Source organism: Narcine bancroftii, chromosome 1 (genome assembly GCF_036971445.1).
Source record: "Narcine bancroftii isolate sNarBan1 chromosome 1, sNarBan1.hap1, whole genome shotgun sequence".
NCBI classification, from domain to species: Eukaryota; Metazoa; Chordata; class Chondrichthyes; order Torpediniformes; family Narcinidae; genus Narcine; species Narcine bancroftii.
In genome coordinates this window covers 456,745,168-456,773,010 of record NC_091469.1, presented here as the reverse complement: position 1 = coordinate 456,773,010, position 27,843 = coordinate 456,745,168, and the positions used below count along the sequence as shown (strand labels likewise).

The following is a 27,843-nucleotide window of genomic DNA, read 5'->3' as shown; positions in this document are numbered from 1 at the left end:
AGTTGGAAAAAGACACGTGTGGAGAATAAACACTGTTGTAGAATGGTTGACCTGAAGAACTTGCTCCTCCACTGCACATATTTCCATGAGTATGACGTGGCTTGGACTACACAGTTTGAGATATTCCAGGTCAAGAAAGCTCAGCAGCAAAATGCAGTCAGCGACTTCAATGAATTGCAAGGCTAGTTTAAAGCCATGTTTCACAGAAAGGTTAGAAGCAGCTGCACTGTTTTCCGATCATCAAGTTGAAACCATTATGTGCGATGGCTTCTTCTTTGTATAATATGTGTGTTTTGAGTTTTCCAGTTTCCCTTTTGGAGTACAAAAGGTTGAGTAACTTAATGCTTGGGACCACAGAAAATGAATTTCACTCAGTGAATAAAAGACAAAAAAAAAGTCTTTGAGCAGTGATTCTCAACCTTTATCTTTCCATTCACATACCACTTAAAGTAATCCCTATCCCAGCAGTGCTTTGTGATTAGTAAGGGATTGCTTAAGATGGTACGTGAGTGGAAAGGAAAGGTTGAGAATCACTGCTTTAGACCCAATTGTTACTGAAATATCTTACTTGAGAAAAATTGTCATTGGCCCATTTCCTTTGGAGTTATGAAACCATGCATATAAAGAGTCAATTAGGTACAATTAAAACAGTGGTTTTCAAATTTTTTTCTTTCCACCCACATCCCACTTTAAGCAATCCCTTACTAATCACAGAGTACCTATGGCATTGGGATTACTTAAATTGCTATATGAGTGGAAAGAAAAAGGTTGAGAACCACTGTCTTAGAGTCATTCAGCCCAACTCATCTATGCTGATCAAGTTTCTCATCTGAGATCCCATTCGGTTGCGCCTGGCCCATATCCCATTCCTATCCATGGATCCATTTAAATGTTTTTCAAATGTGGTACTTTTTCTCACCTCTACTACTTCCTCTGGCAGAGGTGCCTCTCAGATCTCTTAAATCTTTTCTCCCTTCATCTCCACTATCCTTAGACACTCCTACTCCAGGGTATAGTCTGTGATTATTATTTACCTTATCAGGGCCTCTCATGAGATTTTACACCTCATTCAGGTTAAATCTCAGCCTCCAAAACTCCTGGATGTTGGTTGGTTTAGAGGCCATATAACAAATATAGGTGATCATATCTGGAGCATAGGAGGCTGATGGGAGACTTGTTTATAAAATCACGAGAGGCAGTGACTGGGTGAACATTCAGAATGTTTTCCCCAGGGTAAAAACATTACACACTGGAGGACATGTTAAAAGTGAGGGGGGAGGGAGGAAGTTTAGGGAGATGTGGCAGGGCAAATATTTGACACAGCAAGTGGTGGGAACCTGGAAGAGGCCAACGGGAGTACTGGTGGAATCAGATACAATAGTAGTATTTAAGACACTTCTAGATATACAGAATGAAATAAAGGAGATGGAGGGTTATCTATCACGTTCATGTAATAGAGCTTTAGTTTGATATAGACATCATGTTTGGCACAAACAAATGGGATGAAGGGTCTGTGCCTATTGTGATGGAATATTTGGGAGATAAATTGGTAACATTAGAGTAGGCTCTGCTGGGACCAAGGAAAGCTGCCTCAGGACCTTCGTGATGCCATCATCATCACCCTGTACAAAAACAAAGGCGAGAAATCAGACTGCTCAAACTACAGGGGAATCACGCTGCTCTCCATTGCAGGCAAAATCTACGCTAGGATTCTCCTAAATAGAATAATACCTAGTGTCGCTGAAAATGTTCTCCTAGAATCACAGTGCGGCTTTCGCGCAAACAGAGGAACTACTGACTTGGTCTTTGCCCTCAGACAGCTCCAAGAAAAGTGCAGAGAACAAAACAAAGGACTCTACATCACCTTTGTTGACCTCACCAAAGCCTTCGACACCGTGAGTAGGAAAGGGCTTTGGCAAATACTAGAGCGCCTCGGATGCCCCCCAAAGTTCCTCAACATGGTTATCCAACTGCACGAAAACCAACAAGGTCGGGTCAGATACAGCAATGAGCTCTTTGAACCCTTCTCCATTAACAATGGCGTGAAGCAAGGCTACGTTCTCGCACCAACCCTCTTTTCAATCTTCTTCAGCATGATGCTGAAACAAGCCATGAAAGACCTCAACAATGAAGATGCTGTTTACATCCGGTACCGCACGGATGGCAGTCTCTTCAATCTGAGGCGCCTGCAAGCTCACACCAAGACACAAGAGCAACTTGTCCGTGAACTACTCTTTGCAGATAATGCCACTTTAGTTGCCCATTCAGAGCCAGCTCTTCAGCGCTTGACTTCCTGTTTTGCGGATACTGCCAAAATGTTTGGCCTGGAAGTCAGCCTGAGGAAAACTGAGGTCCTCCATCAGCTAGCTCCCCACCATGACTACCAGCCCCCCACATCTCCATCGGGCACACAAAACTCAAAACGGTCAAACAGTTTACCTATCTCGGCTGCACCATTTCATCGGATGCAAGGATCGACAACGAGATAGACAACAGACTCGCCAAGGCAAATAGCACCTTTGGAAAACTACACAAAAGAGTCTGAAGAAACACACAAAGATCAACGTGTACAGAGCCATTGTCATACCCACGCTCCTGATCGGCTCCGAATCATGGGTCCTCTACTGGCATCACCTATGGCTCCTAGAACGCTTCCATCAGTGCTGTCTCCGCTCCATCCTCAACATTCATTGGAGCAACTTCATCTCCAACATCGAAGTACTCGAGATGGCAGAGGCCGACTGCATCGAATCCACGCTGCTGAAGTTCAAACTGTGCTGGGTAGGTCACGTCTCCAGGATGGAGTACCATCGCCTTCCCAAGATCGTGTTATAAGTGAGCTCTCCACTGGCCACCGAGACAAAGGTGCACCAAAGAAGAGGTACAAGGACTGCCTAAAGAAATCTCTTGGTGCCTGCCACATTGACCACTGCCAGTGGGCTGATATTGCCTCAAACCGTGCATCTTGGCGCCTCACAGTTCGGCGGGCATCAACCTCCTTTGAAGAAGACCGCAGAGCCCACCTCACTGTCAAAAGACAAAGGAGGAAAAACCCAACACCCAACCCCAACCAACCAATTTTCCCTTGCAACCGCTGCATCCGTGTCTGCCTGTCCCGCATCGGACTTGTCAGCCACAAACGAGCCTGCAGCTGATGTGGACATTATCCCTCCATAAATCTTCGTCCGAAAAGCCAAGCCAAAGAAGAAAATTTGAAACACTGAAAAGTGTTTACAGAAACTATGGAGAATGTTATGCACATTTCACAAGTAGGTATTAATTGAAATGATGTCATGAAATGAATGGACTGGAGTCAGGTCATCTATGTTGGACATTTCTGTCCTCTGCAAAATGCTCACTCAAAGGTCAATGAGAGGTTTGTTTACCTAAAACAACAGATGGGAACAGAAGACTAACTCCTATTGTTTTGCTGGAGAAGGTGGGGGAGAGAAGGACATGTGGCTGGCAGATGGAATCTCAGATGGAGTGAGAGACTGAACAGTGGCAGCAGGAGAAGCTTGTTGGAACTGAAAGAGAAGATCCAGAGTGGCGGATGACTGGAAGTGTTATCTGTCTGATGTTTCTCTTGGAATAAGTGGAACAGCAAGAGCCTGAAAGAAAAAGGTTATCATCTGGAGAACACTGATGGGGCAAGTTTCATCAGCAAGATATTGAGGTGCCTCAACTGGTACCTCAGTTGTGGAAATCCTGGAATAACGCTTATCTCTCTCTGCATACCTACAAGAACGTTCCTGAGTGGTAAACATTTACCTGTCGAGCACTAAAAACTTTGTGTGGGACCCTACAAGGTGCTCCAGAGAAATGCATTTTTTTTCACTCTCAACATCGGGGACAGAAAGGAAATTTTCACTTTGGACCACCTCAAACCAGCCCACCTAGACTTGTCAGAGCTGGTAAAGATCCCGTCACCAGTACGTAGACGCCAGCCACCAAAGCAGCAGATCTCACCCACAATGCATCGTGAGATAAATTTTTTTTTGGGGGGGGAGTATTGTGTGATGGCAGTGGTGAACCAGTCCTGCTTAGTGCAGCATCAACTTCAAAGTTAATTAGTTGTGCTAAACAAGCTCACAGCCTGCTGTCTCCATTCTTACACTGTGCTCGCACACAACACGCTACACTGTGGTTTAAATACAATTAATTTTTTTTTGGAAACACACTGTTTCGATGTGGTAACCTATGACCATGTTCTTTTCGGAAATTTAGAAATGGCCACCCTAACTGCTGATATAGAGTGACAAGTCTGATTTCAACAGGAAATTCTACCCATAAAGACATGGAGATTTTGAATTTACATAATGCAGATATGATATACTTCTGTAGAACAAAGAAAGGAAGAGGCCTTGGATACCACAGCAACAGTTGCTGTTGGTGAGAGGTAAAGGATGTGCTTTTATTTTAGTTTGTAATAACTAGACTAATTGCTTTCAGCTGCTTTTTCACTGAGGAAACAGAAGTTACCCTGGATGATTAACCTTTCTTCATGGAGTTTCACTAGAAAGCTTTAACATTCAATTGGATTTTCTGTTCAGTACTTTTATTAATTAATAATTTCTATGACTTGCAGTACCTTTCCTTAGTTCCGTGGAAGATGTTTATCTATCTGAAACAACTAGCAATTTTGTAAGTTAGTTTCTGCTTAACCATATAACCATAGAACATTACAGCACAGAAAACAGGCCCTTCGGCCCTTCCAGTCTGTTATTGTGAGTGCTGCTGCATGAATAAATCTGACGCGAAGTCCAGAGACTGTACAACAGGCTTTAATTAGCTTAAACTTGTACACACCAGTCTCAGTATCTTGCTGGCTCCACGTATCTGACAGTCCCTGAAGGGGCCAGCTCCAGTCTTCATGCGGGCCAATATTGACTGCCAGCAGGTGGGGCCAGCCTTCTGGGTTGCCTCCCTGCAGGAACAGTGGTTGTCCCCTGAAGTAAGCTGGTAGGAGTGTGGCCAGTGCAATGATTGTATCACCACAGATATGATCGGTTATGACATTCTGATCGCTGAACCCAATCTTTCAGATTGTTATGTTATCAAAAAATCTTACCACTCCCGAAAATTATCTTTTGAACAAATGAAGTACAAATATGGTATAACTCACGGTACAATGTTTGCAAACCACCAACTGAAAAACTACTTGAAGGACAAATTGGGAAGCAGACTGAGGTTACCAGAAGGATGCAGCTTTGAATATGTGATTACAGACACAATGATAATTAAAAGATTTATAACAAACATGTACATCAAACTACAAGAGAAAGAGAACGAGGAAATAAGCTGTAAACCCAAACAAAAGTGGGAACAAGATCTAAACAGAAAGATAAAGAATGAAACATGGGAAAAGCTATGCTATGGAACTATGAGAAATACAATAAACATGAGGTTATGCATAATACAATATAATTGGTTACACAGGCTATATATCACATCCCAAAAGTTAAATAAATGGGACCCAACAGTATCAAATAGATGTTTTCACTGTAAGGAGGAAATGGGAACAACAGTACATGCAATTTGGGCATGTGAGAAAGTGGAAAAGTTTTGGGAAGATCTAAATCAGGTATTAAATAAAATCACAAAAAGCAACATACCAAAAAGTCCAGTAATATAAGAAGTAAAGAATTTGGTCTCGATTTGGATGGAGCACAAAAAAGATTTATTATGATAGCCTTAGCTGTAGCAAAAAAATGTATTATGTCAACCTGGAAATCAGAAGAGAACCTGAGAGTACAGCAATGGTACATAGAAATGAATAAATGTATTCCATTGGAAAAAAATAACATATAATTTAAGAAATAAAGTCACAGTATTCGAACAAATTTGGGAACCGTACATGGAACACAACAGAGAAGTCCTATCGCGGACCTTCACCGCCTAAAATGACAGAATGAGAAGACGAAATGAACTGACCCAGTGTGTAAAAGTAGACGACACAATTTTCTTGTTTATTTTCATTGCGTGATGACATTGTTTAATGTATCATATATCTGGAACGTTGAGTGAGTGGGGAGGGGGGTGGGAAGGAGGGAGGGATGGGAGGGAGAAAAAGGGGAGAAAATGACACTGTGTACATTCAAGAGGGAAAGGTTTATGTGTATTTTGGCCAAAATGGTTCATAGCGTGAAAAATAAAAATAAATTTAAAAAAAGAATCTTACCACCCCAATGACTATTATGCTTGTTTCTGCAATAATGTCCAGCTGTAATGCAAGTGCACAGAACAACACAAACAGAATACAGCTGCCTCATTTCCCATGAAATTGTATCTTAATTACTACTACATGGGAAACAATGCCTGCATGTCACAGTAACATTCATGCGTGGTTTCCATGTGGCATTTCAGGGTAGATTATCTACGCTTTGAAATCATGTCATGACCTATGAGAAAAAGAAATTTGAAGGTGAGGGAGCAAATGCTGGGAGTGAGGCACTGCATTCTAAAACCACAAATCCAACTTGCCACCCAAAGCACAATCACAATTACTTGGTAGAGATTTATAAAATGCTTAGGTGCGTAGATAAAGTGAATGGACGTAGTCATTTTCCCACAGTAGAAGAGTCTCAAACAAGAGGGCATAGATTTAAGAAAGAGGGGAGAGTTTTAAAGATTTGAGAGGCTAGTTTATCACACACAAGGTGATGGATACATGCAATGAGCTGCCAGAAGAAGATGTGGGGGTGGAAAAAATGAAATGTTTAAAGGGCATTTCAAAAGCTTCATGGATAGGAAAGGTATATGGGGAAATGCATGGAAATGGTATGAGTTTAGGAAGGCATCTTGGTTACCGTGAATGTGTTGGGTTGAAGGGTCTGCTTCTGTGTTGTGTATGACTCTATAGCATGGAGGATAATCATTGCAACGTCCAGATGTGGAAGTCAAAGTATAATCAAATGGGTGTAGTTATTGGCAATCTTTTCAGTTGCTAATGTTCCTACAGTGAGACTTTGCTGTCCATGGGTTTTCTTCTTCTTCTTCTTCTGCGATACTCTTGACGAGGGTCTTATAGTAAGTGAAGTGTGACAAATTATAGGTATGTTTTTGGGAAATAGATTGGGGCAGGTTTTTTTTTAGTGTAGGTCACATACAACCACTTTAAAACAGATCTTATTTAAAATACTGGAGTACTGCTCATGCTAGACAGGCCACCAAGAGCCTTTGCAAAAGCTTTGGAGAGTGCCCAAGAGACTTCACTAATGGATTGTTATTCACAAAAAAGCAATAGATGAAAGAACTTGTCGGAGCAGCAGGCTGTCTGGAGAGGAACTTGCTGTTCTAAAAGGGTCATGTGGTTTTGCAAGCAGAGAGAGTAAAACATGCTTTCTCTCTGAGAGAGAGAGATCAATTCTGCAGTTTTACAGTTCAGCAGCAGCAGGTGGGACTAGAACAGGACAAGCTGGCAAGCTTGTGGAAAATCCCCATTTGGAAGATGGGTTGTGAGTGCTTAGTTCAGCCTGGTCAAACCCCTTGCGGTTCATATAAAAGGAGAACTGGCTGCCTAATATTTCACTTGAAATAAAAGAAACAGAAAGGAACTCTATGGTGACCTGAAAGAAAGAGGTTATCATCTTGAAAACCCTGATGGGGCAAGTTTATTCAGCAAGGCACTGTAGTGGCTGATTACAAGGAATCAGTTGGGAGTGTCTAACGAACTACAAATCTCGCTCTGAAAGTCGACAAAAACCTTCCTGAGTGGTAACCATTTAACTTTCAAGTACCAAAGCCTGGTGAAATTCATAAATGTTAAATTCTGTGCACAGTATAAGAATTGCCTGAAAACAATGAACTTGGAGGAAAGAGAAGTGAGATTGGACTGTGAATCAAAGAACTTTTCTAAACTTACATACACATTATATACATGTGTGCTTAGAATTAGAAGGGGGTTAAGTTAGGTTAGTTAAGTTAATAGTAATAAGTTAAAGTTTGATCCTGCTTTCATGTTTAAAGATCATTAAAAGCATTTTTTGATTAAGTAACCATTTGTCTTGGTGAATATCTATTGCTGCTGGGTTTTGGGATCCTCTGAGCTCATAACAGAAATGAAACAAGATGAGATCACTCATGGTTGTGGCATTGTCCAATTAGAGCAAGGCTAATCTGGATCTCAATTCAAAATACACACCAAAGCGAAGAACAAACCCCATATACATTGGAAACAAGGAGGATGATCTTGCAGTGCAATTACAGATTGGAGGATTCGGTGTTGTGGCCATTACTGAAGGATGGGTATCAGTGAGAACTGAACATCCAAGGACACAAAGTGTATTGAAAGGATAGACAGGTGGGCAGAGAGAGTGGTGTGGGTCCACTGGTAAAAAAAACAATATCAAATCATTAGAAAGAAGATCAGAAGAGATAGAATCCTTATGGGTTGAGTTAAGGATAAAGGTAAAAAGACCATAATGGCATTTAAGTACAGACCCACAAATAGCAGCTGGGATGTGGACCACAAAATACACTGGAAATAGATAAGGCATGTCAGAAGGACAGTGTTACGATAATTATGGGGGGGATTTTAACATGAAAGTAGATTGGGAAAGTCAGGTCGGTGTGGGATCCCAGGAGGGAGCGTTTGTGGAATGCCCATGGGATGGCATTTTGGAGCAGCTTTTTAATGAGCCTCCCAAGGGATTGGCTGTTTTGGACTAGGTGCTATCAAAATGAACCAGAGGTATTTAGAGCACTTAAGGTAAAGGGACCCTTAGGTGGCAGTGATCATATGATTAAGTTCACTGTGAAATTTGAAAAGCAAAGTGTTACGAGCCCAGAGGACCTCAAAACCCAACAGTAATAGATATTCACCAAGACAAATGGGTGTAATTGTGGGCAGCACGGGTTCATGGGCTGAAAAGGCTGTATATCTAAATGTATTTATTTTTAAAATAAATTTGAACCAGTGCAGGTTTCCTCAATAAATATATTTAAGATTTTGGATAGATTTTTACAGAGTAGGGGAAATTAAGCAATATGATGAGCCTTTCATCACATCAGCCATGATCTAATTGAATGGCGGAGCAGGCTCGTTGGCCGGATGGCCAACTCCTGGTCCTATTTCTTATGTTCTTGTGATACATTCAACAACAATAATGCAGGGTGGAATGTTAGATGCTGTGTGTATGGTATACAAGTCTGAGTGATCTCCCTTATTATAGGCATGTTTCCAGGGTTCAGTGCTAATTTTTTAGGTGCCAGAGCTCACGAGAAATGGCGACAAGGAGGACTCACGAGATCTGGCTTTGGTGGGCACAATGTTGTAATTGGCATTGTATAATTGAGAGTGAACAGTAGGACAAGGAAGGAGAACAACTGGTCATGGAAGAAACAGTTTCCTTGTATGTCCAGAATAGCGCTCAGTGAGGGTGAGGGGCGGGGAGTAGGAGGGGCTTGGGGTGCTGACTATTTCCAAATATTGATGAGGTAGACTCCACAGGCCTAAGGTCAAAATGCTTTCATCAATGTTATCCAGTTTTCTTCTCATCATTAGCCACTGTAACTGCTCAAGTGGCTTGTTTAACCATTGATCCGAAATCATATACAGGCCAAGATGAGAAAGATGTCCAGTCCTGAGGAACATTTGTGAAAGAGATAGTCCTTTACAGCAATTAGTCATTTCATGGTCACCATTACAGATTATAATGTGTTTTTACAGATTTATTGAATCAATTTACTTTAAAATTCCCTTCTTGCCTTGGGTTTATTGGATGCAAGTCCGGCTAACTTTCTACAGCTGGACTGACAGTGTCAACAAATAGATTGTATAATTGCAACTCTCAGGGAAGATACCCATAATGTAAATTATACTTCTGTAAATGAGTATCTCCAAGTAATTTGAATCTTTTGCAGAAGCTTTGTAAAAATTGTTGCCAGCAATACTGATAGGCCACTTCTGAGTGCATTTGGCTGACTTGCCCATCCATGATTATAACAGATCCACTGACATAATATTTCCTATGGGTGCTAAATGAATCTTGTAGATTTGCTGGAGAATTATTCTGGGGATGCAACTAAGTATTTAGCAGCAATACAATAATATTGTGAGTCTCCTTTGACCATAATTTGGTCTTATTAATGATTGCAAAAATATCAATTTTGTTTAGCTTCATTTCACGCATTATAAGAACATGATGACAATTTTCATGTTTGCAATTCCTTTGTGCACTAACTCCCAGTGGAAGTACAGATTTAGTCAACATAACAATGGCTCCTAAACGATGATCTCAGCCAATATCTGACAAGTTAGTGATAACAGCTGGAAATAAAGCCTCGACACTGACTACCGGACTAAATGAGATAAGGTACCCTATTTTAACTTCATATGGGTATTTATTCAATCCATTATCATATGATAAACTTTAACTTATCACTATTACCCCATATGAATTTTGTGCAAAGGCTCTTAAGCCCATGATGCAGTCTCAAAATAATTTTCCATGCACTCTTTTTCTGTAATTTATCAAATTTTATTAATTTCATTTTGCCCGTGTTTGCACATGCCATGTGTTCATGCAGAGTCCCAATAACCTTTCACTGGAACTCTTTCTCCAAGTCTTTCCTCACACTTTTTTCAGTAATAGTCTAAGGCTTAGCTTTTAGTACTTGAAGTACAAGGAGCAAGAACAAGAGAATCATCTCGATGGATAAGCCAAGCAATTTTGTGACTCGGTGGCAAAATAGGATTGGATAAATATATGGGGATTCAGCTAGCAATATTCCACTCAAACAAGGGTACACAAGTCAATGCAGTTGAGGCTAAAGAAACTGCAGATGTTGGAATCTTGAGCAAATAAAGAGAATTTGGAGGGGTTTAATGGGTAAGGCAATATCCATAGAGAGAAATGGACAATTCCCAGTTCAAAAATGAGGTGACATAGTTAACATAGCCATTAGCGCCACGCTGATACAGCGCCAGCAATCAGGGTTTGAATCCGGTGCTGTCTGTAAGGAATCTGTATGTGGTCAGAATTGTGCACTGAAGTCAAAATGTTAAATGTTAAATCTGAACGAGATCCCTGGAATCATGAAGAGATGCCCCACAGAATCAGGCTCTTCTCTGTTCATCGTCAAACACCCATTTATACATCAATCCCATTTTTTAAATTTCTCTTTGTATCCTTATCACTTCCCCACAGATTCTACCTCTACCAACGTCTACAGTGGATACTCAAGAATGTTTGGGATGCAGAAGAGCACTGGAACACCTATAGAAGACCCACGCTCTCACAGGGAAAAGGCGCAAAATGCAGAGATTGCACCCAATGTCAGGATTGAACCATGATCTCCGGCTCTACTATCTATGCACCATGCTCAATAGAATATGTGTCTTATTTATGTTGTTTCATTTAATATTATTTTCTGTGCCAGACCTAAGGAAAGAATACATCCCCTATATACCACCAGCCTCTACCTGGTGCATTATGTATGGTCAGATGTGTGTTTTATAATTGGGGTGGATATACTGTCGAAGGAGGAATTGCAGCATAAGTTCATCATAATTACCACGTCTGAGAGATCAAACTCAGTATTTTTAAATTATTTACAAACTTCTTCAATGAATGTAACCTTTAGCTTCTATCGGAAATCTCGAGGCTCCTGCTGAGAAATCCAAGAGGCAACAATTACATGAACAGGAAAGGTAAAAAGCATAAATACAAATATAAGTCACAACATAACACACTGAAACACAGAAGTCTGCAGACGCTGTGGTTGTAGCAAAAATACAGAAATGCTGGAGCGATTCAGCAAGTCTCGCAGTGACCACAGGAGGCAAAGATGTATAGCTGATGTTTCAAGGTGTGAATAAAAGGCAGGCATATGGCTGAATTAAAAGGCTGGGGAGAAGGAAAAGAAATAGCAGGGGAGGAGCGCAGATCAACAGTCTCCTTTCCTCCAGTTCTGTGTTCTCAGAGCCACCTCCTCCACTGATCAACTCTCTCCCTCTCGAAAAATGGCAACAACTGCAAGTGACTAGTTTGCGAGTTAATACAAACTGCAGTGTTTAGAAAGGAAAGCATGATGAACAAGGTCATACAATTATAGAACAGTAGGTAATATTTTGATAAACTTACATTTCATGGGACAAATCCCCCACTTCTTATCCACATAGTCCGAGGTAGTGGCACACCAAAGTAACTCATCAGTTCGTCCCTCAGTGATACACTGTGTGTACCACTTTTTCTGATATTTAAAAGGAATTACGCAGGGTTGTCCATTTGAATTACCAAATATTGTAAATATATCTGAAAGAGAAACAGAATTTCTCAGAACTGATTTGAAATATAATCTAATTGCGTTAAATGTTATAACACAGTGAATCAATCTTTCTACACAAGAGCCAGATGAGAAGGACTTACCATGCCTGGAACGCACTGCCAGGAGTGATGGTGGAGGAAGGTACAAGAGGGACATTTATATAACTCTCAGATGGGTGCATGGATATAAGAAAAATAGAGGGTTATGGGCTGAGTTTGGAAAGGATTAGTCTGATGCGGAGCAGGTTTGTGTAGCTTCATCGGCTGAAGGGCCCATACTATGCTTTACTACAATATGATATGGCTTTTACATTCTGAAGTATCCTCAAGAAAATCAGCACCATGTGGGTGATAGCACTGAGCAAAAATCCCTTTGCCAAAATGTCTGTGAAGGCTTTAACATCTGGCAAGCCCACACCAAATTTTCCAGCTGTCATAGGTGGGAGTCATTTTAATGACTATAACATACAGAAATATTTAAGTCCAAGGGAAAATTGGGTAAATAATTTTAAAAATCTAACATTAGTAAAATAAAACATGATAAATAATTAAAACAGTAAACCGGACTGCAATTTTAAAAAAATACTTCATATCCAGAGCCTTGTCATTCTGGGACTTGTGAAACTAACAAAATACATGCTGGGAAGGTATTCCATCCCCAACCACAACTGGCCCATTAAATGCAACATTTAAGTCATGTTCAAATTTATTGTCACCTACCAAGATGAAATTATAGAGGTTGTTTCATGAGCAGACCAGTAGACAACATGTCAGACATAATTCAAAAATTGATAAAAGTTATGAATATTAATTAAAGAAGCATTAATTGTGGTAAATTTGACTTGTCTTTGCCTGTTTCCCCTTGATTAAACAAAATTTTGGTCAATGTGATAGAAAACAGAAAATATTTCAGGTCAGGCAGCATCTGTGCACAGAGAAAAGCAGATTAAATGTTTCCGGTTCATGAGCTTATGTTAACTGTTTTTCCATTTTTAGTCTTTCTCCCTGATCTGAGTGTCTCCAGCATTTTGTTCAATTTCAAATTTGTATCTTCTGTAGATTTTTGCTTTTCTTCTTTCCAATTTACATCAGTTTCTTTCAGGATATGATATTCTCATAGTTTCCTGATAATATTGGTTAACTGGTCCATGGTTACCTAATTTATTCCTCCATCCTTTCTCAAATAAGTAGATTATGTTGGACACTCTCCAGAATAATGGAACAAGTAGAATGTTTCAGATAGATTCAAAAGTTAAAGGCAGGGACTTCATGACCTTTTTTTTCAATTGTTTTTTTGTTGCTTTATTTTTGAAATATCTTTTATTATCCACTTTGAAATTATTCACAAGCAAATCCTTCATATTTGTTAACATTTAACATTTCAACAAATAACTTTTAACATTTGTGTCCAATCTCATCCTCTACTGTCAATTTTGCTTTTTTTAAAAAAAAAATCTTTTATCTACAAAGCTTGATTATTGATCCACTCAGGTTATTTTAAAAGGATAAAGTATATATGTTCTGCCATCTCAAACACTTGAAGATTTTTTAATGTATTAAATCATTACTAATCCCGTGGGGGCTTGCCTTCTGCCTAACCAGTGCCATTTTCATCCTCCTCCTCCACTTTAAATTGAATTCAATCTTGTGGTTATTGTTTTCTATCTTGATTTGCTGTCACAATACTTACTTCTCCCTCTTGATTTACCACAGTATTTATTTCCTTGCTGGGTTGAAAACATATCTGATGGTCCATCACTAATCACAAAAGGCTGAAGTTGTGAAACTGACAAACTTTGATTAACTAAAGACTGGAACAGCCATCAGCCTCATTGACTTATCAAGGCAGTGTGAAATGGGGAGCTTTCAAAGGACTATGGGTAAGATCAGTGTCAGGAGGCCTGTCCAGCCAGCAGCAGCCAATCATAGCATAACACTGGTTAACCACAATATCATACTGGGAAGAAGTCCAAAATGCATTTTATAAAGTATTCCCCAGCCTCTCATGAGATACTTAAATCATTCAATATCACTCTGCAGGCCAAAAAGTTCATTAAGGTGGAGGAGGAATACAATTGGGCACTATAATCTGGAAATTTCTCCACATTAGGTTATGCTCTTGTTAAAATAATGTTGTGGATCATGGTAGCTCATGAAAATTGCATAAAAAGCAGAAACTTCAATTGTACGGTTCACTGAAGATTTGGATATGATGTAAATCAAAAGATATCAGGTTTACATGAGATAAATGGCTGATCAGGTGTGAGGGAGCAGCTGTTTTACTTTTGTTCCTCCACTGAATGTTTTAAGTAACACTGTTATCAGTTTAACAGGAAGGTCTGTGGATGCTATGAATGTGGTGCCATATACAAAAGTGCTGGAGAAACTCAGCAGGTCATGCAGCATCAATAGGAAGTAGAGGATAACCAAGAGAAGTCAATGTTAATGCCGGCTAGTTGGCTAATGCTCAGACGGATTATTAAGTGTTGTTTCTCCAATTTGCTGTTTTCCCTGTGCAAAAACTCACTGAAACTGGCACTGGTTCTGCCAATCCCTTTTTATGTGCACTCCAAGGAACTTAATATTCTTGATGACCTCAACGATCAAGCCATCAATGGTCAGCAGGGTGTCATCCCTTCAGGCCTGCCTGAAGTCGACAACCATCTTTTTTGTTTTATTAACATTTAGATACGGGTTGCTAGCACCTGCCCCTGATCTCAGTATGCTGTGATAGGGAATTCCATAGTTAGGGGGCAGATAAGAGGTTCTGTCGAAGAGATCAAGTATCCTAGCTGGTATGTTGCCTCCCTGCTGTCAGGTACTCAGATTCAGTTCCAAGCATTCTCAGGAGGGAGGGTGAGCAGCCAGATGTTGTGGTCCATGTAGGGACCAATGGCATGGGTAAGAAGTGTGAGGAGGTCCTACAAGGAGAGTTCAGGGACTTAGACGCTAGGTTGAAGAACAGGGCCTCCAGGGTTGTGATCTCAGGATTGCTCCTCATGCCACATGCTAGTGAGGTTAAAAATAGGAGGATAATGCAGCTTAACATGTGGCTAAAGCCATGGTACAGGAGGGAGGGCTCTCTTCCAGGGAAGGTGGGACCTGTTCAGATGGGATGGTTTGCATCTGAACTGGAGGGGAACTAAATCTCTGTATGAAGGTTTGCTAGTGCTGCTCTGGTGGGTTTAAACTAGATTTGCAGGGGGATGGGAACTACAGAGTGCCAATGCAGAGAGAGGAGTAGATTAGGGAAAAGATTATGTGAAAAGTGCATGCCCCATTAGAAATCAATGGGTTGTACATGGTGGGAATTTTCTAAGGTTCATCAGTTTCAATGCAGGAGTATTGTAGAAAAGTCAGACAAACTTATAGTGTGGATTGGCACATGGAATTATGACATTGTGGCCATAGTGAAACTTGGTTGCAGGAGGGGCACTGGTACCTCAATATTCCAGGTTTTCTTTGTTTTAGACATGATAGAATGGGGGAGATGAATGGGGGAGGAGTAGCATTGCTCATCAGAGAAAATAATACAGCTGTGCTCAGACAGGACAGACCAGACGGCTCATCTACTGAGGCCACATGGATGGAGCTGAGGGGGGGGGCGTGGCAAGATGGTGTAGAGTCTAGATGTGCAATCTTGACCTCTCTGGCCAGACTTTTAAATATCCATTTTTAACCCTTTGTTTTCAAGTTTAAACTTTTTAAATTTTAGTTTAAGGTATTAAGGAATTATTATGGCCATTAATGGTAAAATGATTAAACCTCAAGTTCAGAAGAAGTTACATTTTCTAAGTGTTGAAGATTTGGGGCCTAGACGACTTGATACAGCCCCAGGCTCAATCTCTTCATTGTCTAAACCCCAAAGATTGCTTGTGGGGGCTGAAAAAAAAATGTCTATTGCTCACCAAGTGAAGGATGGCACTGGAATTACTCATTCTCTGGAAGAATGTGCGTGTTCCCAAGAAGTGGACCCCGATTTGGAAAGCCTTTCGATTTCAACAGAGGGAGCACGCAGGAAGATGACTCCATTGTTGGAAATGCATCAGGTAGCATTTCAATCTGAAGAAATCACTTTTCTTCAGGATTTGATGAAAAAACAACGAGATGCAGGGGGAGACCAGCGGCGACCCCCTGAGGAAGTTGGGGTGCCGTCGCTGGGAGTCCAGATCCGCAGTAAAACTTTTAAAATGCCTTCTGTTGAGTTGCAGCAGGAGCTGCAGTTACCTTGTTCTGCCACTATGTCAGAGAGAGCAGAGCTGAGCTTTACTGAATCACAGTGTATGCAATTAAATGCTATTGTTCAAGCTGTTATAAAACCTTTGTTGACATCTCAAATGAATGAAATGGTTCAAATGAATGCTGGTATAAGTTCAGAATTAAATATGGTTAAGACACGTGTGGATGCATCTTATGAAGAATTTTTAAAATTTCAGACTGCTTTTTTGGACTGTAACAAACAACAAGTGACTTCTAACACAGAAGAAGTGTTGAAGGTGGAAAAATCAATTATAGAACTAGGAGAACGTGAGAAGGGGCTAGAAAGAAAAATAGATTACTTGGAGAATCAAAGCAGAAGGAATAATGTGAAAATTGTTGGTTTGCCAGAAGGTATAGAAGGACAAGATCCTCTTCGTTTCTTTAAAGACTGGATTGCGCAAATATTAGGGCAAGAATTTTTCTCTGGGGGATTGGTACTGAAAAGAGCCCATAGAGTTTTAAGAAGTTCATCCTCAGCTGGTCAACCATGCAGTACAAAATGCGAGACAATGACAAACCCCATTATTGATTCAGAATAACAGTCTTTTTTTATCCTGATTTGAGTCAAGAGGTCATTCAACGTCGACGTTGATTTAATCCAGTTAAAGAATTTTTGTGGCGTAAAGGTTATACGTCTACTTTTCATCACCCTGCAGTGTTGAAGGTGTTTTATGGGGACTATCAATCTCGGTTTTTTGAAACTGATCGTGAAGCAATTATTTTTGCTGATTCATTGCCAGATATAAAAGGACAAAGACGTAGTCCACCATTATCTCCTAAAGAAAAATCTGGTTGCTCTGGAAAAGGAAGATATGGCAGAAATGGGAAAAACGGGAATGGAAAGAATCTACCTCCTTCTGAAATGGGATCTTCGAGATTGGAATCTTCTGGATGAAAAGAAGAATTTTCTTATTCTTTTTTTTTCTTTTGTTATTATGATATTTTGATGTTATTGACTGTTTGGCTGGGGAGGGAGAGATTTGCACTAAGTTCTTTACTAGTCATCAGCCACTGATGGGTGACCCACACCCAATTTTTGTTTAGGGGATTACTACCTTTTGGTAGTTTTTTTAGGGGGGGGGGTTTCTTTTTTATTCTTTATTATTTTTTGATTTTTATTTTTTTTTAGTTTTTAATTTGTGATTTTTTTTCTATTGGAGAGCCTATATACATAAAGATATTATTGGTATTTAGTAATAATAGTAGATATGTCAAAGTTGAGGTTTGCTACTTTTAATATTCAAGGATTAAATAGTCCAATTAAGCATAAGCGAGTCTTGGCATATATTAAGAAAATGAAAATTGATATTGCCTTTTTACAAGAAACACATTAGAATGTGAAGGAAAGCGTGAAATTAAAAAGGGACTGGGTTGGGCATGTATATTCTTCTTCATTTAATTCTAGAGCTAAAGGTGTAGCAATTTTGATCCATAAAAATTTATCTTTTGAATTACAATCAATGGAGGAAAAGGCAGGATGTATTCTTAAATTGAATTGTAAGATATTTAGTGAATTTTGAACTTTACTTAATATTTATGCCCCAAATGCAGATGATGAAATATTTATTTCAGATGCATTTTTATGTTTGGGTCAGGCTAATGATAATATTTTAGTTGGTGGTGATTTTAATTGTGTTTTGGAACCTTTATTTTATAAATCTCCGAAGAAAGTTAAAAAATCCAAGATGGCAATTCAGGTCCAAGCGTTGATGAAAGATCTTAATTTAGTAGATATTTGGAGACGTCTTAATCTGACAGAGAAAGATTTTTCCTTTTATTCATCTCGACATGAATCGTTTTCAAGGATTGACTTCTTTTTAGTATCAGCACATTTACAAGGGAAAATACAACAAGCGGAATATAAAAGTAGCGTGATTTCAGATCATTCTCTGTTATATTTTACATATGAAACTTCTGAAAAAAACTCAAATACCTTATCATTGGAGATTTAATACAATGTTGTTAAAAAATATAGAATTTATTGATTTTTTGAAAAAACAAATTAATGTTTTTTGAAAGAAAATTCTAATTCTTTTCAAAGTAAGTTTGTATTATGGGATGCTATGAAAGCCTATTTGAGAGGACAAATAATTAATTATACTTCTAAAATAAAAATAATCAATTAAATCAGAGTCTTTAATTAGAGAAACAGATCGATGAGTTAGAAAAGGAATTTCAGAAAGATGCTACAGAAGATCAGAAAATAGAATTATCTAGGCTGAAATTGAAATATAATACTTTGCAATCTTATCAATTTGAATGTGTGATTAATAGGACTAAACAACGGTATTACGAATGGGGAGAGAAAGCACATAAGGTATTGGCGTGGCATTTAAAGAAAGAACAGATATCAGATATCGAGGACTATTAATGCTGTTAGAATTCTCTTATTACTTATAAACCTCGTGAGATTAATGATGAATCTTATTCATTTTATAAAAAGTTATATACATCTGAAGGAAAACAAGAAACTGGATCGATTGATCTTTTTTTATCACAGTTGAATTCACTGATATTAGAGGATGGAGACATACAGGAGTTAGAAGAACCATTTACTGATTCGGAAATTAAAATGGCTATGCTGGAAATGCCGAATGGTAAATCGCCTGGTGATGATGGATTTTCGGTTGAATTTTATAAAAATTTTTATGATGATTTATCTACAGTGTTTGGGATGTATTACATCAAGTTGGAGAACATTATAAATTACCTGAGTCTTGTTCTAGTGCTTTAATTACAGTAATTCCTAAAAAAGATAGAGATCCTTTGAAAGTATCTTCATATAGACCAATTTCATTGTTAAATGTAGATTATAAAATAATAGCTAAAATATTAGTGAATAGATTGGCTAAATTTTTACCACAGTTGATTCATATGGATCAAACAGGTTTTATTAAAAATAGATATGCTTCAGATAACATTTTTTGCGTGATTAGTTTGATTAATAGATTTCGACAATCTTTAGATCACCTGATGGTGATATCCTTAGATGCAGAAAAACCATTTGATAGAGTTGAATGGAATTTTTTGTTTAAAGTTTTGGAGAAATTTAAGTTTGGTCCTTCTTTTATTGGTTGGATTAGGGCTCTATATAGTAAACCGGTAGCTAGAGTATTGACAAATGGTTTGATTTTGGAATATTTTAAGTTAACTCAATCAATTTGTCAAGGTTGTCCTTTATCACCAGCTTTGTTTGCATTAGTGATTGAACCTTTAGCACAGTTCATAAGACAAAATACACAGATACAAGGTATGAAAGTTTTAGACGAGGAGTATAAAATTAATTTATTTGCTGATGACGTATTGGTGTATTTAATAAACCCAGCTCAGTCACTTTTGCATTTGAAGGAATGTTTAATACAATATGGATGTCTTCCTGGATATAAAGTTAATTGGGAAAAAAGTGAAATATTACTGGTAAGTGAAGGAGATTATTCAGTTTATAAGAATATTATTAATTTGAAGTGGACTGATCGAATTAAATATTTGGGTATAATTTTGAATGTTAATTATCAATCTTTATATAAATTAAATTATGCTCCGTTAATGAAAAAAATTAAAACTGATTTGATTAAATGGAAAGATTTACCTATTAATTTAATGGGAAGGATAAATACAATTAAGATGAATATCTTTCCGCGTATACAATATTTGTTTCAATCTATTCCGTATTTACTTGATAAAATTTTTTTTCGAGATTTGAATAAAATGGTTAGGGAGTTTTTATGGAGGGGTAAATTTTTGAGAGTAGCTTTGAATAAATTAACTTGGAAATATGAGTTGGGGGACTACGTTTACCACATTTTCAAAATTATTATGAAGCAGCCCAACTTAAATTTATTAGTTCATTGATGGATTTGGTACGGCCTCCTAGTTGGGCTAAAATTGAAATGGCAAGTATTTCTGAATTTGAAATACATCAATTTTTGTTTAGGTGGAATATAAATTTGTTACAACAATATAATGTGCCTATACTAAAACATTTAATGAAGTTATGGATAAAGAAAAATAAAATGAGAGGCTCTAGGGGTAAATTATTGGCTTTGACTCCATTGTATAATAATCAACTTATTTCTTTTTCAGTACATAATCAAAGTTTATTGCATTGGAGATTTAAAGGTGTGAAAAATTTGGGAGATTGTTTTAAAGAGGGTAAGATTTTATTTTTTAATCAGATGAGAGAAGATTTTGATATTGATAAGAACTCTTTATTTCTTTATTATCAAATTCGATCTTTGGTAAAATGTATGTTTGCTAGAGATATGATTTTACCTAAAATGACTAAATTTGAGACTTTTCTTATGAAGGTTCCAGAGAAAGGTTATATTTCATCTATGTATCAAATATTACAGGATGGTATGGATAAAAAGGGTTGGGATAGATCTAAAATTAAATGGGAAGTGGATGTTGGTTTTATTTTTTCTGAAGATGATTGGTTAGATATCTGTTATGATAGTGTAACTAGATTGATAAATGCACGTAATGCAATGATTAATTACAATTTTTTACATCAATTATATTTGACACCTGAAAAAATTTTTAAAATATGGTTTTAATGAATCAGATTTGTGGTTTAGATGTGGTGATACGGTTGGAACTTTTTTTCATGCCGTTTGGTCATGTATACATATACAATCTTTTTGGAAGAAAATTCAATCATTTTTAGAATATCTGTATAAGATTAAAATAGTTTTAGATCCAACAGTATTTTTATTGGGTAGTTTCCAACCTCTGAAAGGCTTGGGATTAGATAAATTTCAGCTTACTTTTGTATATTTAGCTTTATCCGTAGCGAAAAAATGTATTGCTAGTACGTGGAAAGATACAAATATGATTGATATTAATAGATAGAATAATGAGATGAGATATTGTTTAAGAATGGAAAAATTTATGTATGTTTCACATGATAATTATAATTTTTTTATTAATGTGGCTGTTATACTCAGAATACTTACATTTCAATTTATATTGACTAGATTTTAATATGTATGTTTACATTTTTCTTTAATATTCTTTCTTTTTTTCTTTTTTTTAATGGCTCTCGTTAGGAGAGTTGGCTGAAGGGGGGGAGTTTCCTTTCTTTTTTTTCTATATACAAAAAAAAACTTTCATGTTCATGTTTAATTGCTGCATATGTCATATTATTTGTTTTTTGAATGAATAAATAAAGTTTTTTTTTAAATGGATGGAGCTGAGGAACGGGAAAAGTATAATCACACTCATGGGGTTGTATCATCGACCACCCAATAGTCAATGAGAATTGGAGGAACAAAACTGTAGAGGGATAGCAGACAGGTTGTGATAGTAGGAGATTTTAACTTTCCACAGATTAACTGATACTTTCATACTGTAAAAGGGCTGGATGGCTTGGAGTTTGTCAAATGTGTTCAGGAAATCTATATATAGAGGTACCAACTAGAGAGAGAATGCAATATTCCTTTTAGGGAACAAGACAGGACAGGTGACAGAAGTATGTGTAGGGGAACATTTTGGGTCCAGTGATCATAATGCCATTAGTTTCAAGTTAATTATGGAGAAGGATTGGTCTGAGCTTTGGTTTTTAAATCAGAGAAAGGCCAATTTAGAGGAAATGAGAAAGGATCTAGAATGCATGGATTGGGTAAGTTGTTTTCAGGCAAGGATGAGCAAGCTAAGTGGAGAACCTTCAAAGGTGAAATTTTGAGAGTACAGAATTTGTATGTTCCTGTCAGGATTAAAGGCAAGGTTGGAAGCCATAGGGACCCCTGGTTTTGAGGGATATTTGGAATCTGGTTTGGAAGGTATATAACAGGTATAGGCAACATGGAGCAAATGAGGTACAGGAGGAATATTTTAAAAATGCAAGGAAAACCTCAAGAAATAAATCAGGAAGGGTAATAAACCATTAGGTTGCTTTGGCAGACATTGTGAAAGAAAATCGTAAGTGTTTCCACAGGTATATTAAGAGCAAAAGGATAGCAAGGGGAAAAATTGGTCCCTCAAAGATCAAAGTGGTTGGCTTTGTATGGAGCCAAAGGAGATGGGGGAGATTTTAAATGTTTAATTTTCATCAGTATTCACTCAGGAAACAGGAACAGAGTCGTGGGAAGTAAGCAATGAAGTCATGGAACTTGTACAGATTAAAGAGGATAAGCAAATAAGGGTGGATAAATCCCCAGGGCCTGACAAGATATTCCCTCGGTTTCGGGGAGGCTAGTGTAAAATTTGCAGCATCTCTGACAGTAATATTTAAAATGTCCATAGCCAAGGGAGTGGTGCTGGAGTATTGGAGAGTAGCTCACTTTGTTCCATTGTAAAAAAGAAACTCTAAAAAGCAATCCTGGAAATTATAGGCTGGTAAGCCTGATGTCAGTTGGAGGTAAATTATTGGAAAGTGTTCTAAGAGATTGGATATACAATTATTTGGATAGTCAAGAATTGATTAGGGATAGTCAACATAGCTTTGTGCATTGTAGGCCATGTTTATCCCCTCTTATACATATTTTTAAAATTTAGACAAACAGCACGGTTACAGGCCATTTTGGTCCACAAGTCTGTGCTGCCCAATTTACATCCAATTAACTTAAACCCCACAATGCATTTTGAACTGTGGGAGGAAACTGGAGCCCTGGGGGAATCCCATGCAGAAATGGGGAGAACATACAAATTCCTTGTATCAGCATGGGATTCGAACCCCAGTCCCGATCGCTGGTGACGTAAGAGGATTGTGCTAACTGCTACACCAACCATGCCGCCCTTATAGAGTTTTTTGAGGAGGTTACCTACAAAGTTGAGAAAGGAAAGGCTGTGAATATTATCTACATGTACTTTAGTAACTTTGACAAGGTCCCACAAAGGAAGTTAGTCAGGAAGGTTCAGATGCTATGTATTCATGGTGAATTAGTGAACTGGATTCGACAATATTTGGACGGGAGAAGCCAGAGAGTAGTAGTGGATGATTGCTTCTCAGACTGGAGGCCTGTGGCTAGCGGTGTGTCTGCAGGATTGGTGCTGGGACCATTGTTGTTCATCATCTATATCAATGATCTAGATGATAATGTGATCAATTGGATCAACAAGTTTGCAGATGACACTAAGATTGAAGATATTGTCGAGAGCAAAGAAGGTTTTCAAAGCTTGCAGAAGAATCTCCAGCTGGAAAAATGAGCTGAAAAATGGCAGATTGAATTTAATGCAGACAAGTGTGTCGTGTTGCATTTTGGAAGGATAAACCAAGAAAGGACATACACTCTAAATGGTAGGGCACTGAGGAGTGCAGTAGAACAGAGGGATCTGTGAATACAGATACATAATGCCATGAATGTGACATCGCAGGTAGAAAGGTTTGTAAAGAGAGCTTCTGGCATATTGGCCTTCATAAATCAAATTATTAAGTATAGGCTTTGAGTTGTTATGGTAAAGTTGTACAAGACATTGATGAGGCCAAATTTGAAGAGTTGTGTGCAGTTTTAGTCACCTAACTTCAGGAAAAATATCAATAAGACAGAAAGAGTGGAGAGAAGATTTACTAGGATGTTGCCCAGACTTCAGGAACTGAGTTACAGGGATAGGTTAAACAGATATTTAAAGTTATGAGGGGAATAGACTAAGTAAATGTAGATAAGCTTCTTTCCACTTAGGGTAGATGAGATACAAACCATGAGGGGGAACTTCTTCACACAGAAAGTGGTGGGAATGTGGAATGTGCAATGAGCTGCCAGCTGAGAAGATGGATGAGGGCTCAATTTTAACATTTAAGAGAAATTTAGACAGGTACGTGGATGGGAGAGGTATGGAGGGCTATGCACTAGGTGCAGATCAGTGGGACTAGGCCAAAATAAATGGTTCAGCACAGACTAGAAGGGTCAATTAGGGCCTGTTTCTGTGCTGTAGTGTTCAGTCCTTTGAGCCTGCTCCACCATTCAATAAGATCATACTTCTTCCATGCACCATTTCTGCTTTCTATCCATACTGCTTGATTCCCTTGGGCAATAGGGCTACACTCAATTTCCTTTTGGATCTATCTAATGTTCTGACCTCAACAACTTTCTGTGGTAGGGATTTTATGACTTCAGAACTCTCTGAGTAGAAAATGTTTCTCCTCATCTCAGTCCAAAATGCTTATCCCTTATTCTTGACTTTGACCCCTTGTTCTAGACTTCTCAGCACTGGGAATATTCTTCCGATACGTAACCTGTCTAGTCCTTTCACATTTTTATGTTTCGATGAGATCCTCCCTTATTCTTCCAAATTCCATGGAATATAATCCTAGTCTAATCAGTCTTTCTTCACACAACAGCCATACCATCCCAGGAAGCTTCATTGCACCCCTTCAATATAAAATAAAATGTCCTTCCTCTGACTTCAAGACCAAAATTGCACACAATGCTCCAACAGCACCTCACTAAACTCCAACACAAGTGCAGGAAGACCTCCCTGCTTCTCAATTCAAAACTGATCACAATCAAGGCAAATATGCTAGTTGCTGTCTTCATCAGCTGCTGTACCTGCATTTTCACATTCAGTAACTAATTCACCATGAAACTCAATTCTCATTGAACTTCCTTTTTTATTAACATCTTACCATTCAGATAATAATCTGCCTTTTCATTATTGTCACTAAAGATGATAACCTCACATTTATTGACATGATACAGCATCTGTCATGCATTTGCCCACTCTCCTAATCTTTCCTAGTCACCATGCAGCTTGGGAACAGGCCATTCTAAATTGGGTAGTGAGTAATGAAGAAGGGTCAGTTAGCAATCTTGTTGTGCAAAGCCCCTGGGGCAAGAGTGACCACAATATGATGGAATTCTTCATTAAGATGGAGAGTGACAGAGTTAATTCAAATACAAAGGTTCTGAACTTAAAGAAGGGTAAGTTTGATGATATGAGAGGTAAATTGGCAAAGATAGATTGGCAAATTATACTTAAAGGACTAATGGTGGAAATGCATTGGCAAACATTTAAAGATGAAATACAACAATTGTACATCCCAGTTTGGAAAAAGAATAAATCAAGGAAGGTCGTGTATCCATGGCTAACAAGGAAAATCAGGTAGAGAATCAAATCCAAAGAAGCAACATATAAATTAGCCAGAAAAAAAAACAGTATTCCTGAGGACAGGGAGAAATTCAGAGTTCAACAGAGGAGGACAAAGGGATTAATTGGGAAAGTTAAAAGTGATTATGAGGAAAAGCTGGCAGGGAACATAAAAAAATTACAGTAAAAGCTTTTATAGATATGTAAAGAGAGATTAGTTAAGAAAAATGTGGGTCCATTACAGTCAGAAACAGGTGAATTGATCATGGGGAACAAAGACATGGCAAACCAATTGAATAACTACTTTAGTTCTGTCTTCACTAAGGAAGCCATAATTAATCTTCAGGAAATAGTAAGGGATCGTGGATCTAATGTGAAGAAGGGGCTGAAGGAAATAAATGTAAGTTGAGAGGTTGTGTTAGGTAAATTGAAGGGATTAAAAGCAGATAAATGCTCAGGGCTGGGTAGTCTGCATCCCTGAGTGGTTAATGAAGTAGCCCAAGGATACATTAGTGATAATTTTTCAAAACTCTTTAGATTCTGGATTAGTTGCTGAGGATTGGAGAGTGGCTAATGTAACCCCACTTTTTAAGAAGGGAGGGAGAGAGAAAGTGGGAAATTATAGACCAGTTAGTCTGACGTTGGTAGTGGGGAAAATGCTAGAGACAGTTATTAAAGATGCGATTGCAGCAAATTTGGAAAGTAGTGGTATCATCGGACAGAGTCAGCACGGTTTTATGAAGGGAACATTTTGTGAGCCTGTAACTAGTAGAGTGGATAAGGGAGAACCAGTGGATGTGGTATATATGGACTTTCAGAAGGCTTTTAATAAGGTCCCACACAGATTAGTGTACAAACTTAAAGCACATGGTCTCAGAGGTATGGTATTGAGGTGGATAGAGAATTGATTCACAGACTGGAAGCCAAGAGTAGAAATAAACGGGGTTTTTTCTGAATGGCAGTCAGTGACTAGTGGGATAGCACAAGGCTCAGTGCTGGGTCCACAGTTATTTACAATATATATCAATGACTTAGATGAGGGAATAGAAAACAGCATCTCCAAGTTTGCAGATGACATAAAGCTGGGTGTCAGAGTTAGCTGTGTAGAGAATGCTAAGAGGATGCAGGGTGACTTGTACAAGTTAGGTGAGTGGGCCAAGGCATGGCAGATGCAATTTAGTGTGGATAAATGCAAGGTTATCCACTTTGGAGGCAAGAACAGGAAAGAAGGTTATTACCGAAATGGTGTCCGATTAGGAAAAAGAGAGATGCAACGAGGCCTGGGTGTCACTATGTACCAGTCATTGAAAGTGGGCATGCAAGTACAGCAGGCAGTGAGGAAAGCAAATGGTATGTTGACATTCATAGCAAGAGGATTCGAGTACAGGAGCAGTGAGGTTCTACTGCAGCTGTACGGGGCCTTGGTGAGACCACACCTGGAGTATTGTGTACAGTTTTGGTCTCTTTATCTGAGGAAAGTCATCCTTGCTATAGAGGGAGAGCAAAGAAGGTTCACTAGATTGATACCAGGGATGGCAGAACTTAAATATGAAGAAAGGCTGGATTGACAAGGCTTATTCTCACTGGAATTTAGAAGATTCAGAGGGGATCTTATAGAAACATATAAAATTCTTAAGAGATTGGACAGGCTAGATGCAGGAAGGTTGTTCCCAATGTTGGGGAAAACCAGAACTAGGGGTCACGATTTAAGAATAAGGGGGAAGTCTTTTAGGACTGAGATGAGAAAAAAAATTCTCTCAAAGAGTGGTGAATCTGTGGAATTATTTGTCACAGGAAGTAGTTGAAGCCAGTTCCTTATCCATATTTAAGAGAGACTTAGATTTGGGCCTTGTGGCTAAGGGGATCAGGGGGTATGGGGAGAAGCCAGGGATTGGGTACTGAGTAGATGATCAGCCATGATCAAAATGAATGGAGGTATAGGATTGAATGGCCAAATGGCCTACTCCTGCACCTATTTTCCACGTTTCAGTGTCATCTGCACATTTCAAGATGTTTACACACAATTCCTTTGTCTAAAAAAATGTTGTAAATAGCTGGGATTCCACCACTGTACCCCACTAGTAACTATCATCAAATCTGAAAATGACCCGTTTATTACCACTCTCTGCTTTCTGCCTGCTAACCAGTATTTTATTCATGTTATTACATTACCTCATGAAGCACATTCTCTAACTTTGCACATCACTTTCTTGTGTGGGACCTTATTGAACATTCTTTGAAAGTCCGAATCTATCACATCAACTGGTTCTACCATTGTCAATCTACTGCT

At 38.5% G+C, this 27,843-nt stretch overlaps 1 protein-coding gene across 1 annotated transcript in view; it reads right to left on the bottom strand.

Moving 5' to 3' along the window:
• Positions 1 to 27,843, bottom strand: part of mrc1a (mannose receptor, C type 1a) — a 186,345-nt gene that overhangs the window by 140,773 nt on the left and 17,729 nt on the right. The window contains exon 3 of the mRNA XM_069914658.1: positions 12,087 to 12,257. Coding sequence (XP_069770759.1) covers positions 12,087 to 12,257 — 171 coding nt within the window. The remainder of the gene's footprint in view (positions 1 to 12,086; positions 12,258 to 27,843) is intronic.